Below are 15,839 nucleotides of genomic sequence, written 5' to 3'. Positions count from 1 at the left end.
AACAGGACTGCGAGCAGGCGGGAAAGAGGGAGGCGGGGCGCGAAGCCTGAGAGGCTGTCCTTAGACAGCTCTTCTCATGCTGGGCAGTTTGCTGCATCTGGAGGAGCTGCTGGAGAATCTCCAACGTCTCTGAGCGGGCCGTCAACTACCGTAAGTACCTGCAAATGAGCGCATACTCCAGTGGCTGAAGATTAAATACTGGCCATCAGATCTTAAACAAAACCCCAAAATAGTCTCTCCGCTGTAATTAATCCCCCACCCTCTTCATCCCTTCCTTTCTTTTCCTTCCCCATTCCAGCCTTGCCTCGCTGATAATCTCTGGGCACTGTAGATATCTTCCCTTGTCCTTATCAGGCTTTCCTCCAAACCCTCAGCTGATCCCGCACCCGGCACCCTGCTGAGCCAAACCTCTGATTCCTGGAGCCCGTAAAGCTGTGCATGGGAGCGAGCCATTAGATACTCCGTGTATATCACCGTCAAAAGCACTTTGGCGCTGCCTAAGGGTGGGGAAAGCAGTTGGGGTGGAGTAGAAGGGGAGGGTACAAAGTCTAGACTGCTGAAATTGGGGGTTGGGTGGGGATGTGAAAGGCCCAAAATGTGCATGGCTAATTAACCTGAAGCTTGCAGCTGCTTTCCAAGTTCCCTGGGCCTAAGATTCATCATTTTGCCTGGATATAAATGGTACAGTTTTCTTAGTGATTGGGGAGGGTTCAGTCATGCTGAGCAGCCCAACTTCCCTGATTCCACTCTAGCCCCCAGGAGGCAAACCCCTGGTTTAGGGGTCCAAGTGGGAAGGCTGGAATCTCAGATGGCATTCATGGGAAGAATCCCAGGTTGAACCTTTCCCTTGGCAGTAGAACGTGGCTTCTCCAATAAATCCTGACTCCAAGTCTCAGGGGAACAAAGCAACAGGGTGGCACCCAAGCCTGGCCCTGGCCTGGCCCTGGTCCTGGTCCTGAGAGGAGTAGGTACAAAAGGCTGTAACAGGTAAGATGGAAAGAGCATCTTTAAGGTCCTATATCAGGTTGATGTCTCTTTTGAGAAGAAGAAAAATAGCCACCTTCTTATGAAATGTTCACTATGTACCTGGCACTGTACATATATTATCTTTGATCTAACACAACAATGCTAGGTATATATTATTCCCCAACTTTACAGATAGGAAAAGTTCAGAGAAAGTAATTTGAACATCCTTGAAAGCAAAGGGTGAAATGCAAAAGGAAACTGTGCCTCTTTGGATCTCTGACAATCTGCTTGCTTCCTACAGCCCAGATGTTTGAAAATGAATATTCATTTTCCTCTTGCTCCATCTGCCCAGTGTTAGCACTGGACAAGTTAGAGGCAGCGGCACTAGGATCAGTTTGGAAAGGAAATTCAGCCCCTTTCTGTTCTGGGACCCGCCCTTACCCCTCTCTCCTGAAATAGGATAAAACTGGGGTCATCCAGGACCTCAGACTCTGAATAGAGTTGGTGAAGGAAAGAGCCTGAATTTGTATAGTGGAGATATACCTCCCCTTGGCAAAAGTATACTCTGGGTGGGGTGGGAGAAGGCAGAAAAGCATAAGGAGTCTACCTTGTGTACATGCAGGGCCTGTGGTCAATAGTGATTTTTAGAAAATGAGAAAGTTTGCCGGAACTCAAATCTTTGACCTACTCCCTGAAATTAAAACAATTATCTTTTTTTACTTAGGGGCAACAAACAAAAATGCTTATAAATTATAGACAACCAATAAATAATTTACATCTTATAATAATATTGATTAGCTCAATCAGCTTGATTCCCCAAAACTTACTTGAGATGAAGCTTTTGAGCTTTGTGGGGTAAGAGATAAGAATGAGAATAATATTGGATCTGAAGCATTCCACAGAAGGAAGGCCTGGATGGGATGAGATGGGAGAGTTATGGGAGGGTGAGAATGAGGGACAGGGCTGCCTCTAAATACTGGTTTTAGAGCATAGGCATTGGAGTTAAATATGTTTCTGAAGTTTTGGCTCTGATATTTAATACCTTTTGACTTTGGGCAAATTATATATCCTCTCTAAGTCTCAGTTTCCTTGCCAGCAAAATGGGGATGGTAGGAACACTTTCTTTGCTACATTGTTGGAGGACTCAGAATATATGTGTGTGTGTGTATCTATATATTTATATCTATATCTATATGTATCTATCACCTATCTTCTGTAAAGGTGTGTCTCTACACCTCCCATCTCCTTCATCCCATGGGGCTTCTGCTTGTCTGGATTAGGTCGCCCCTCTGGCCCTTTGAGAGCCCAGGGAGAAACAGACATTTTATTTTTATTTTATTTTATTATTTTATTTTATTTTAAATTTTATTTTTTTAAAGAGAGTGCGGCTCACAATAGCTCATGCGGGGATTGAACCGGCAAACTTGGTGCTATCAGCACCACGCTCCAACCAACTGAGCTAACTGGCCATCCCCAAAATATCTGACATTTTAGATACCAGCAAAGACCTTGGGTGGGTGGAGGGGGGAGTGGAGAAAAAGGGCAAGGGGACAAAGTAACAGGTGACCTCATAATATTTTGTAATACCTTGTATGCCTGTGAGGGAATGGAAGGTAGTAGGGTTGTCAAATGCAGTTTAGTGATCCAAACTAAACTTTAAGAAGCAAGACAAGTCTCCTGAGTAAAAACACTTCTATTTTTAGATCTCATCACCTGCTAAGGGGCAAAACCCTTCAAGTCTTGAAGTGTACATTGAGCACCAGAGGCCCCATGACCCTGGACAGGCCAGGGGAGGGGGCCACCATGCTATGGACATTGACTCTCTTGCTCTTTTGCATTCGTGAGTACAAGGAAAGGGTGAGGGGCAAGTAACCCTGTCATAAATACCCCTATGAGTGGGCACCTTGGGGAGGGAGAGGAAAGTATTGAGGGTAGGTGGGAACAATGAAGGGACCTTCCTTTACCATAATCTCTCTTTTCAGGGCTTAGTCTGGGTATGACATCAATAGGTAAGTGAGTCTTGCCACCTCAATACCTTCTTTCCTGAAGGTTCCAAGACATCGGCCTGCGTCGATGGTCCTGGACATAAATGCCGTGAGATTCCAAAGACAATTCCCAGATTGCATTGGTTGGGAATCAAAGCCCTTACTTTGTGACTTGGTTTCCCACAAAATAGTAAAGAGCTTTATTTCAGATGGAAAGGAAGCCATTATTGCATTTTATTCCCCAACTCACTTAGATTCCTTGAACAAATATCCTTTGTCCCCTGTGGGGGTCCCTATCCCACCCCCACATGAGCAGACAATTCTGTCCCCAAGGGAAGACAAAAGGAATAATCTGGGTCAGGGCTAATTTTAAGATACACTGTGGGGCATGTTATGGGAGGGAGAGGGTTGGACTACTCACATTTTTGTGATTTTTGGTAATAATAGTGATGCAATCTCAACCGGAGCTGTGGATAGAGACCAACTACCCCCAGGCACCTTGGGAAAACGTCACACTTTGGTGCAAAAGCCCTTCTCAGATTTCAAGCAAGTTTCTGCTACTGAAGGATAAGACACAGATGACCTGTATCCAACCCTCCTATAAGACCTTCCAAGTTTCATTCTCCATAGGTGCCCTTACTAAATCCAATACAGGTCTTTACAGGTGCTGCTACTGGAAGGAGACAGGCTGGTCAGAGCCCAGTAAAGTTTTAGAGTTGGAGGCACCAGGTAAGAAGACAGAGTTAGCTAATCAAGAATAAACTCCAGCTCCTGGGATTCAAACTTGCCTTTCTAGTGCAGGATTTGTTTAATTCATCTATTCATTTACCTCAAATGCATGCATACGTACATGTGCACACTCCACAATTAGTAAATAAGTGCATACTCTCCATACTGCCCACACTGCAATGCAGACTGAGGATGCATACTCTGGAACAGATTTAGAAGGCAAGCTCTCAACTTAGGGAAGACCTGAGATGGGGAAAGAAGGGGTGGCAAATAAGGATCATACAGGAAAGGCTCATTTAAGTAGAGCTCTCCTGAGCAGCACTATTCTTGCTCTACCTGAATTCTAGTTCCTTCCCTCCTTCCAGGCCAGCTGCCCAAGCCCATTTTATGGATCCAGTCCGAGAACTCTCCTCTTCCTGGATGTAATGTTAACATACTCTGCCATGGCTGGCTGCAGGGTTTGGCATTCATGCTGTTCAAAGAGGGATATGCAGAGCCCGTGGATTACCAAGTCCCAACTGGGACAGTGGCCATCTTCTCCATTTCCAACATGACACCTGAGAGTGAAGGGGTTTACATCTGCCGCACTCATATTCTGATGCTCCCCACTTTGTGGTCAGAGCCCAGCAACCCCCTGAAGCTGATTGTGGCAGGTGGGTGTGGCTATGGCTGTTGGGGTCTGATGATTGTTGTCCCTGGGATCATGGCTGGATGAGACAGGGTTTCTGATTTTACTTTCCTTGGCCAGTTCCTAGGCTCTGCAAGGCCCAGGAGCTAGTCATATATCATTTTACTGAGATGAAAATTAGAATCACGCATGCTATGTGGCAGATGTTTGGGAGCCAGTCAAAAGGCTAGTGAGTGAGCCCAGCAAAATATCCAGCAGTTTCAGATCATCACAGCTTTGTTGTTTTCTACTTGTTGAATATAGTGCATGCATTCCTTCATTAGACTATATTCATTGAGCACTTAATATGTGCCAGGCACTGCCACTGCAGTCTTATAAACTGATATTTAAATTTTTAAATGTAGTTTTATTCTGATTATGATATTTTAGTGTGGAAAATAGAATGAATTGCTAAGTGATAAACAAAAAATGAAGAAGAAAGCGATAGTTTGTATTTTAGAAATGGCTTTATAAATTGCTTTAGTCTTGTATATACAGATCCAGTAAGGTAGTAACAAGCTTTAAACACAGCAGGAGCCTCCCCAAAATGTCAAAAAGTCAGACACACACCCCAGGCTCAGCTCCCCTACACCATGGCTTGGATGCTTCTAGATAGAATTGGCCACATTTATTTTAGTTTCTCCATAAAGCTAAATATGCTTGGGGAAAGCTGTGGTGTTACAGAAAGTACCCTGGTCTTAACAGCAGTAATCCTGGTTTCTAGTTTCACCTCTGACACTACCTCCCTGTGTGATCTTGAACAAGTGACTTTACCTCTCTGTGCTTTGGTTTCCTTCACTTTAATATGGGATAACAGTTATCTCTCCAACCTACCGTATGCCTCACTGCCTCATGTTCCTGATTTGCAAAATTGGTATAATAATAATGCCTACCTCACAGGGTTGTTGTGAGGATTCACCTAAATATATGTATAGTGCTTGGCACATAAGTTCTCAATAAATGACAGATATTAATTTTACTAGTATAGCTTTTTATTGAGAATCAAAGAACAAAGGTCTGTTTGGACTGTGCTTATGGATTTTCATTGTATGAATGTCCTATTAGTGTAGATTCCACTAGCACACACTTCTGCAGTTACCTGTTCACTGGTATCCCCCAATGAGCCATGAGCTTTTTGCTGATAGGGACTATGTCTTCTTTACTTGCATATTCCTAGACCAACATGATGCCTGACACATCCTAAATGCTCAATGAGCATATGATAGAGCTGATCCTCCCAATAATGGATGGGTGGGTCTACCTAGGATTGGGGTGAGTAAGAAGGAGCAGTATGGAAAGGTTTGCCATCTATTTTGTAGTATAATCTCCTTGGAGGAGCAATACATGGAAACGAGGGTGTGGACCCATTAACACATTCCTTTGGGTTGCAGACTTACTGGCCAATCTATCCTTATTGGCTTCTTTCAATCTCCTGTTGAAAGTAGTTTCTTTTTTTTTAAATTTATTTTTTAAATTTATTGGGGTGACAATTGTTAGTAAAATTACATAGATTTCAGGTGTACGAAAGTAGGTTCTTACGTGGGGTTAATTTGTTCAAAATTCATCCTTAATACTTCATTTGCATTCATGCTCTACAAAGATGAAATCAAAGTAATTTTTTAGAAGTTTGGTTTTTCAGTAGTTGGAAGAACTACATTTGACATTTCAGGGACCTAAAGATACAGGAAATTACAGATGTAGGTATTCGACTGACACATACCCCTACACATAGTTAGAGCTCAATAGAGCTGATAGTCTGGTGAGAAGGCAGAGGCACAAGTGAATTTACCCTTGATTACCTCCTAGAAGAGGCAGAGATTCAAGGAAGGAGAGGGAGCAGAGGGTAAATTTCAGCTATCACTTTCTGTTTAAAGAAACTAAGAAAAAACAGAAGATAATAGGGAAGAATCATCCTACCTCTAATTCAGGGTCTCTTCCCTTTCTAGGCCTCTATCCCAAAACAACTCTCACAGCTTGTCCTGGACCCATAATGGCACCTGGAGAAAGCCTGAATCTCAGGTGTCAAGGGCCAATCTATGGAAAGACTTTTGCTTTAATAAGACTTGAAGACTTGGAGAAGTCCTTTTATCGCAAGATGCTAATAAAAAATGAGGCATATTTCTTCTTCCGGGCTTTGAAAATCCATGATGCTGGACATTACCTTTGTTTTTACTATGATGGGTCATACAGGGGTTCACTCCTTAGTGATATCCTGAAAATCTGGGTAACCGATAAGAGATGGGGATGCCACGGGACCTATGTTAGAGGGTAAAGATTAACAACTCCCTCTGGGATCCTGGAGATCCTAATCATGCAGCTAGGGCTAATAGTGGGGAAGGAAGCAAAATTTGTGTAACTAGGCTTAGGATGGGATTTGCCAAGGGTGGACTGGAGGAAGAGGAGGAAAAGATCCCTAAGTAGTGGGAGGGGGAAGTCAGACTATTAGCCCTTTATATTTTGGGTCTCATCCTAGACACTTTTCCCAAGACTTCGCTACTTGCTCAGCCCAGTCCTGTGGTCCAAATGGGTCACAATGTGAGCCTGTGGTATCGAAGGCCAGTGGATGGAGTGGGGCTTGCTCTCTATAAAAAAGGAGAAGACAAACCACTTCAGCTCTTGGATACCACCAACATCGATAATGAGGAGCTAATGGAGCCAGCAGGTGAGAGGACAACTCTTCTTAGGGACACTCCTTCATGGCTTTGTCCAGGATACCGCTGGGATCCTGGAGCAGTGCCCAGAAAGATATGGAAAGTGGAATCAGGAGCTTGAAAGTCAGGGTCCTTGAGTTTGGGCATCCTTCCTTTGGGATGGTCTCACAATCACTCAAAGGCAGTGAGCAGGATACTTTCAAGGCTCCTAGTCTTCATGAAAAACAAGGCCACTTCTATCTCACCTTTCCTTCACCTTCAGTAACAAACTTCCCCTCCCCTCATGAATGTTTTCACCTGCCTCTGTCCCCATCAAGATCCCTGATTCTGGTCTTCTCTGGCCACAGGCTTGCTCACCTGGAATTACATTCTGAATGAAGCTATCAGGTTGTCCCTAATTGTGCAGCTGGTTGCCTTGCTGTTGGTAGTGCTGTGGATAAGGTGGAAATATTGGAGTCTCAAAATCAGGTAATTGTCTTGTCCCATCCCCCTGTTCCTCAATCTAGCTGAGTCCAGGCTCTCCAGAGACTCAGGAATGAGTCATGATCCAATTGAAACAAGCCATAGGGGCACACCTTTTGTATCACCCACCCTCTGTGCTTCAGAGAAAAGACTTTCTCATCCCAACTGTTTCTTTCACCTCACAGAGGAGTCAGCATCCAAGCCAGAGAGAAATGCATAATTCTCAGAGGCTAGAGAAGTAATCAGGACCTCATTCACTAATATCCCCACCAGGAGAGTACCCAAATCTCCCTCCCATACCATCCTGCCCCTCAGAGACGATTGATGTCTCCCACATTAACTTGATCAGAACTTTTTCTTTTGTAAGAAGCAATGCTGCCCTGTTGCCCAGGATGTTATCCAACTCCAATCCCAACTTTTCACCCTTATCCCTAGCTCTCAAGGGATAGAGGGCCTTGTGGTTTATCCTAGTGGCCATAGAAACCATTCTCTCTGCCACTCTGGTCTCCAACTACCTGTGCAGAGATTTTTGAGAATATGATTTTCACTTGCATGGGCATCTGACATGGCAATGGATTGGGCCATTGAATCAGACCACTTCCCATGACCCAGAAAATGGCAAGCCAAACAGGTTCTTCTGCCATTTCCCTTGATCTCTTTGCATCCCTAAGGCCAACACCCTCTCGCCCCATCTCCATGGCCTGTGCTCAGGCTATTCTGTTTGAAAACAAGAAGAGAAATGACAGCTCCAGCCTGGTGGGGTCTTCAGCTCCTGAATGCCTTGCCTACTTCCCCTCAACCTCGGCTCCTGGCTGTACGTGTCCCCCCACCACCATGATTACAGGCATTTGTGTTTCTGGGAGTATTCAGTACACAATGGATGATGACTATGTTTGTGTGTGTTTGTTTTCCGCTGGGATCTTTAGGACAGAGTGCTTCGGTAATGAGAAGGGAGCCACCTAAACCTTCTGCAAAAACCACCACCCTTTGAGTTTTCAAAGTTTCAGTGGGGGTCGAGTTCTAGTTCTCCTTAGAATCTATCCTGAGTCTCACATACACTGGGGTAACCTGCAAGCCAGGGGCACAGAAACAATGTAGCTTCATGTGCTCTACTTCAGCCCAGGACCACTGCACCTAAAAATGAGTTTAGAAAGCAGATTTTAGAGAAAGCACCTTGAAAGGCATATTTTCCTGACCAGGAAGTAGGGTCAATATTTTCTTAAAAATTTTCAAATGGATTTTGGCTTAATAGCATCTAATTTGACAGGATTCATAGCCCCAAACTGCTGCACATTTCCAGTCATAATCTGGGTGGGGGTAGAACGATCCCACTCTGACAAGTTTAGCTCAGCACTTAAGAGTACAATCCTCTGGTAAATCACTGGAGCTGCCTAGGCAACCCTTCCATAACAAAGGCAGGTGAGGCAGGTGAGTCTGAGGACCAATACTGCCATAGTAAAAACTGCTTCCAGACTTAAACTTGATGATGGTGAAACACCCAAGATTTCTCCCTCCACCCCCACACACACCACCCAGAGCTGCCAATCACACTGAGCTCCAGGGGTTCTGAGAGCTGGAGTTACAAAAGCATTTTCACATCTGACATCTTAATTCCAGCAACAGCCTAATCAGGGGCCATGAGGAGCTGACACATGATATAGGCTGGGGAGGAGGAGGGTGGGGAGGAGGAGGGTGGGGAGGTACGTGGGTCACGAAAGAGCAAGAGGTTTGTAAATGGTAAGGCCCTCAAAAAGAAAAGCCATCGATGTCAGAAAAGATTATTTCCCATTATCCTGGCTGCATCCAATCCCTATTGGGTGGTGCATAAGCCAATGACATAAATTGCCGCCCCCTTCTCTCCACCCTCCCCCTAATCTCAGCAACTCCTCTCATCTTGTTCTGGTCTCGCTAGAGAAGCCTGGTTGCTGGGAACAGCTCAAGGGGTCACCATGCTCTTCATAATCATGGCCCTTCTCTGCTGTGGTGAGTACCAGGGGGTGGGGTAGGAGCCTGGGCAGAAGGCCGGGGTGAAGTTCCGTGGGGGAGGGGGCAGAGCCTGGCAGTAATTTCTTTTGCAGGACTGTGCAATGGGGTATTGACAGAAGAGACTGGTGAGTTTTTCCTGTTCCAGACTGGGGCATTCCTCCCTGGAGATCCGAAATAACTACAGTGTCAGTGGCCAGGGAGGGACTGGTTGGGAGGGAAGGACAGCCAGGAAGGGGCACTTGCTAAAGTTGCTGGCAAAATTCAGCCTCCAACTCTGCCTCTCCGCCTGCAAAATTTTCCCCAAGCTTCTGCACTTTTCTGAGGCTCAGCTGAGACAGCTTCCTCTTTCCCCAGCACCTGTGGAAGGAAGGAAAGGGTTTGGATTTGAGTTGAAAGGGGAGGTGGGCAGTGTGATCTGGGTAGGGGGGTTCAAGGGCAAGTAAAAGGGGAGGAGGGGGAGGAGGGAGGATGGCTTTATTAATTCTGCTGTTTCTAGAAATAATCATGCCAACCCCGAAGCCTGAGCTGTGGGCAGAGACCAACTTCCCTCTGGCCCCGTGGAAGAACTTAACCCTCTGGTGCAGAAGCCCTTCTGGCTCAACTAAGGAGTTTGTGTTGCTGAAGGACGGAACCGGGTGGATCGCAACTCGCCCGGCCTCAGAACAGGTCCGGGCTGCCTTCCCCCTTGGTGCCCTGACCCAAAGCCACACCGGGAGTTATCACTGCCATTCATGGGAGGAGATGGCTGTGTCGGAGCCCAGTGAGGCACTTGAGCTGGTGGGGACAGGTAAGAAAAGGCTGAGGGTCTTTTCAGAGTAATCCCCAGTGCCCCTGAGACTCTTAACACTGTTACTGGGGGTGGGAGAATGCACAGAGACAAGGAGTCAAGGGGCTTATGCTGCAGGTAGGAGAGGAAGGACACTGAAATGGGGGAGCGGGGTGGGTAAGAGGGTGAGAGGAGACTGACAGTTCAGGATGGATTTCTTTTTTGCTGACAAAGTGACTCTAAGTGTCCCATCTGGGCACCTCCAAACTTGAGACTCCTTTTCCACACCATTTTGTTTTCCAGACATCCTCCCCAAACCTGTCATTTCTGCTTCCCCCCCAATCCGGGGCCGGGAACTGCAAATCCGTTGCAAAGGATGGCTGGCAGGCATGGGGTTTGCTCTGTATAAGGAGGGACTGCAGGAACCTGTCCAGCAACTTGGTACTGTTGGGAGAGAAGCTTTCTTTACAATCCAAAGAATGGAGGATAAAGACGAAGGCAATTATAGCTGCCGAACTCACACTGAGAAGCGCCCCTTCAAGTGGTCTGAGCCCAGTGAGCCCCTGGAGCTTGTCATAAAAGGTAGAGCTGAAAAGAGTGTGTGAGGGAGGAGGGGGGAGGCAAAACTCTGGGTCAGACCCTCCTTTCCTCACAGCTAACTTTGCTGCTGGTCCTAGGAGTCTGTGTCCAATCTTAGAGCCAGGCAGGCGTGGCGCTGGGAGTGCCAGGGCCTCTGGCTGCATGATATTAATAGCCGTAATTGTTATTAATAGCTGGGGTTTGTGAAGGGTGGTTTAATTTTTCTAATTATTTTCATATCAGTTATTTTATTTAGCTATAGAGCAAATATTCAAAGTGATATTTGGACAAGAAGGGGAAATGGTATCTGCTCCACAGGTACCATTTCCCCTTCTTGTCCAAATGGTCAAACTGAGGTGCAGAGAACCAACAGAGCCCCAATGACAATTCATTCTTTTAGCTAGCCTCCATTGTCTGTCCTGATGACAGTGAGGGTTCAGCTACCGGAGGTAAGGGGTGGGGGTGAGGGGTCCCTGTGAGAAGTCCATCTGCAAAGTGGATTTGCCTGGATTTTTAAATGCATCTGCTTCTGAAGGAAATACTATTTAAAAACATGCAGCTTCCCAGAACCAATATTTGATATATTAGCTATTTTTTTCTTTCTTCCTTTTCCTTAATTTGGTTTTGTGTTGTGTTTTGTTTTTTGCCTTCTAGAAATGTACCCGAAGCCCTACTTTAAGACATGGGCCAGCCCGATGGTCACTCCTGGTGTCCGAGTGATTTTCAATTGCTCCACCCCCCATGAGCACATGAGCTTTATTCTTTACAAAGATGGAAGTGAAATAGCATCCAGTGACAAGTCTTGGGCAAGCCCAGGGGCCAGTGCAGCTCACTTTCTGATCATTTCTGTGGGCTTTGGTGATGGAGGGAATTACAGCTGCCGCTATTATGACTTTTCAATCTGGTCTGAGCCCAGCGACTCCGTGGAGCTTGTGGTGACAGGTCAGAAGTGGGGAAATGCAGGTGGAGGTGGTACTGACCCTGGGGAGGTGGGTGGAAGTGCTGTCACCGGGAGAGGAAGAAGTGCTCCATCTAAAAGCCACCAAGTATGTGCTTAGGATAGTGCCTGGCACATGGTAAACAGTCCATGTAAGGCAGCTGCTTATATTATTATTAATACAGGAATAAGAGACAAAGGAGAGGGAGGAGGCAAGTAATTCACTTCTGGAGAAAGAAGTGAGGCAGATGGGGTGTCCAATCCCTAAAGCCAAGCTCACATTGCCCTATTTGTGAAATCATTTTGTTGGTTGGCCTTGAACTTTAGGCTCAATGTCCACTTTTTCCTTAGGTAGGCTGAGAGATTGGTGGACTGGATAGCCCTAAGATAAAGGGCAAAGACCTTGAAATATCAGCTGCATATTATGCATCCCTTACAAACGATAGTTTTTAAAGGCTGTTTAACGTCATAAGAACATATTTACAATATAAAGTTAAGTGAAAATATTACACTACACAACTGTGCATACAGTATGATTCCAATTACATAAATAGTTATAGCTACAATGACATGGGTATGTATAGAAAAAAATCAATGGAAAAGAAATACATAAATATGTATAAAGAATTGTTATTTTTGAGTGGTAGAATTATATTTTCATTAGGTTTTTCTGTATTTTCTAATTTTCTACAATAAATATATTGTGTCTTATAATAATACTAAAAAAGCAATTTTCAGAATGTGGGGTGCAGGCTTCTCTCATGTTGTGGTCTTTTTAATTTCAGAATTCTACCCCAAACCAACTCTCCTGGCACAGCCAGGTCCTGTGGTGCTTCCTGGGAAGAATGTGACCCTGCAATGCCAAGGGGCTTTCCAGGGCATGAGGTTCGCCCTCTTGTATGAGGGAACCCCTGTTCCTTTACAGTTCCAGAGTACCTCAGGGAACTCAGCTGACTTCCTCCTCCATACCATTGGAACAGAAGACTCTGGAAACTACAGCTGTGTCTACTATGAGACAACCATGTCAAACAGGGGATCATATCTCAGCAAGCCTATAATGATCTGGGTGACTGGTATGGACAGACAAAACATGGAACTGGGACAGAAACAACTGGAGTAGGGGTTAGGGAGGGTAATCCTTCTTGGAAAGCTGGGATAGGTCATGGAGGGGAACTACTGTGGCCAGAAAAACAAAGATAAAGAGTTAATTCAGCAAGTGATAAGTTTCCATACTCACCACTTTACATCTTTCGTCTCTTCCTAGACATATTTCCCAAGCCAAGGTTGTTTGCTGAGCCCAGTTCTGTGGTTTCCATGGGGCAGAATGTTACTCTCTGGTGCCAAGGGCCAGTCCATGGAGTAGGGTACATTCTGCACAAAGAAAGAGAAGCCACTTCAGTGCAGCTCTGGGGATCCACCAGTAGTGATGGGGCATTCCCCATCACCAATGTATCTGGTGCTAGCATAGGGCGTTACACCTGCTGCTACCACCCTGACTGGACCAGCCCTATTAAGATACAGCCTAGCAACACCCTGGAACTCATAGTCACAGGTAAGGGGAAGATGCTCTGGAGTGGGCATGGGGGTATAGAAAGGAAGGAATAGATGGTTTTTTAAAAGCCCCAGGAGAGGCAGGCAATAGTCTTTCCTTTTTATTGAACAGAGACTCCAAGTATGATGCCCTGGAAAGTGGCCTCTTCTCTCTGACCAGTTGATTTCTTCTAGGTTTGCTCCCCAAACCCAGCCTGTTAGCCCAGCTTGGTCCAATGGTGGCCCCTGGAGAAAATATGACTCTTCGATGTCAAGGGGAACTGCCAGACTCAACATTTGTCTTGTTGAAGGAGGGTTCTCAAGAGCCCTTAGAGCAACAGAGGCCAAGCGGCTACAGGGCTGACTTCTGGATGCCAGCAGTGAGAGGTGAAGATTCTGGAATTTATAGCTGTATTTATTATTTGGACTCTGCTCCCTTTGCAGCTTCCAATCACAGTGACTTCCTGGAGATCTGGGTGACAGGTAAGGTCCTGGAGACTTCAGTAAGAGTCTAGATTTTGTAGTTTTTTTAGTAGTTAGCCCTAAGGGGGTAAAGGGCTGGGTTCAGGGCCACTTCTTCTAACTCTGTGCCCTGGTTGGTTGCAGATAAGCCCCCTAAGCCCTCCCTGTCAGCCTGGCCCAGCACTGTGTTCAAGTTAGAAAAGGACATCACCCTTCAGTGCCGAGGACCCCTGCCAGGTGTTGAATTTATCCTGGAACATGACAGAGAAGAAGCGCCTCAGCAGTTCTCAGATGATGGAGACTTTGTTATCAACAACGTAGAAGGAAAAGGCATTGGAAACTACAGCTGCAGCTACCGCCTCCAGGCCTACCCTGATATCTGGTCAGAGCCTAGTGATCCCCTGGAGCTGGTGGGTGCAGCAGGTGAGTGGACAATCCCTCCACAGACCTGGCATAACACACCTGGTATCCCAGAAGCAGTCCCAATGGAGATAGCTTAAATATGGAGGCGGAAGGGTTTGGAGTCAGATACCCAAAGTGTAGTTATCTTTCTCCTAGGGATGGTGAGGAGGTGGGACCTCAGATGAGCTCAAAGATAGTGAGCAAGATACTTTCAGGGCCTCTTCCACACACACCCCAGAAGGAGGACTTCTTCTCCCTTAGCATAAGCACTGCCTCTGCCTCAGAATAAGTGCTGCCTCTGATCAATTTCTCTACAGTCTCAGCACATGGCTCCCAAGTAAAGCTTGGAGGGGGCCAGATGAGGAGGCAATGAGAGATCAAGGATAACACATGTGTTAACCTCTGTGGCATTGGTTTCTGCTCTATTTTCATCACAGGGCCTGCTGCTCAGGAGTGCACTGTGGGGAACATTGTCCGAAGTAGCCTGATCGTAGTGGTTGTTGTAGCTTTGGGGATAGTGCTAGCCATAGAGTGGAGGAAGTGGCCTCGACTCCGAACCAGGTAAATGCCTCATGTTAGCCTCCTTCTGTGAACCCAGAGCTGCTGGAAAAAAAATTATCTGAATGTTCCTCTAGCATCTGATCCCCACAATGCAACCTGTTTTCAGGTTGATGGTTCTGGATACACCCTTAGTCATGTATTTTTCTCTACACAGGAACTCGGAGACAGATGGAAGGGACCAGACCATAGCCCTTGAAGAGTGTAACCAAGAAGAACCAGGCACTGATAGCAATTCTCCTTCATCAATCTCCCAGGCAACTTCAGTGGAACTGCCAGTCCCAATATAATAATCTCCTTTACAAGAGTTTTCCTCTCCTTTCTTTTATCCTCAGAGACCTGCAAATCCAACTGGTTACACTGGGAGTCTGCCCCATCAACTGTTCCTTAGCCACTAATCACCTGAGCTGGGTCAAGGGGGTTCTGGAAGTTGAGAGCTCTACTCTCAATTGTAGATGTAGGGTGAGATGTTTCTTGAAAAGAGATTCCCTGCCCCTGTAACTCTTCACTGTATTGATTTACTGGTGCATGAAATTCTATTAAATTGTATTCTTCTGAATAAAGAATAGTATTCGCTATTTAACTGTGGTTTTCCATTGGGCTGTTGTCCACTTACAACTTAGCAGAAATGGTGTATTGGAGCTGACCTCCATGGTAGAATAAGAAAGCTTGGGGCTGCTAGTACAGAGAAAGGAGCTCAAAGATGGAATGGGGGAGGAGGGAAGGCTCCAAAAGAGTACTTACCAATTTGTTTTGAGACATTATCACTGAACAAAATGTCCTATTGTCCCTCCATTTCATTATTGGATGAATTGATGGATGAATGAATGAATGGCAAATGTTCTCTCCAAGTTAAGCCTGAGGAGGGCAAACACTGAAGTTAAATCCTTTTCACCATGTTACTTCTAGGTTCCTATTACACCTGCTTTCAAACATCAAGATTAGCTCTCTGCAGAACTTTGAAATTGGCAAAGTATGCTTTGTGGCACTTAACTCAAAATCACAGGGGGTACATTAATTCACTCTTAAGTATAAATGATTGATAAAAGCTGAAGACTTGGCCCTCCCTAAAGAGAACACTGCTTCCCAAAAGAATGGGCCTCTGGTAGTGGGATCTTAGGGTGTGAGTAAGCAGGTGAGGTGGTTGTTTTGAAGCAGG

General features: G+C 45.7%; 1 protein-coding gene across 1 annotated transcript; it reads left to right on the top strand.

Annotated features, from left to right (window-relative positions):
- Positions 1–2,721: 2,721 nt before the first annotated feature.
- Positions 2,722–15,258, top strand: IGSF1 (immunoglobulin superfamily member 1). The gene is given in 19 exon segments (XM_074323808.1): positions 2,722–2,806; positions 2,949–2,975; positions 3,399–3,680; positions 4,046–4,333; positions 6,294–6,576; positions 6,819–7,030; positions 7,033–7,339; positions 7,341–7,466; positions 9,373–9,443; positions 9,539–9,571; positions 9,943–10,233; positions 10,516–10,794; positions 11,446–11,733; positions 12,514–12,801; positions 12,993–13,280; positions 13,454–13,741; positions 13,865–14,143; positions 14,560–14,683; positions 14,838–15,258. Coding segments are annotated over 19 exon segments (3,957 nt in total). The 5' UTR covers positions 2,722–2,736; the 3' UTR covers positions 14,971–15,258.
- The last annotated feature ends 581 nt before the right edge of the window (positions 15,259–15,839 follow it).

The sequence above is a fragment of the Rhinolophus sinicus genome, chromosome X (genome assembly GCF_036562045.2).
Source record: "Rhinolophus sinicus isolate RSC01 chromosome X, ASM3656204v1, whole genome shotgun sequence".
Taxonomy (NCBI): Eukaryota; Metazoa; Chordata; class Mammalia; order Chiroptera; family Rhinolophidae; genus Rhinolophus; species Rhinolophus sinicus.
Note: the sequence above shows the minus strand (reverse complement) of the source record. Positions and strands in the feature narration are given on the sequence as shown.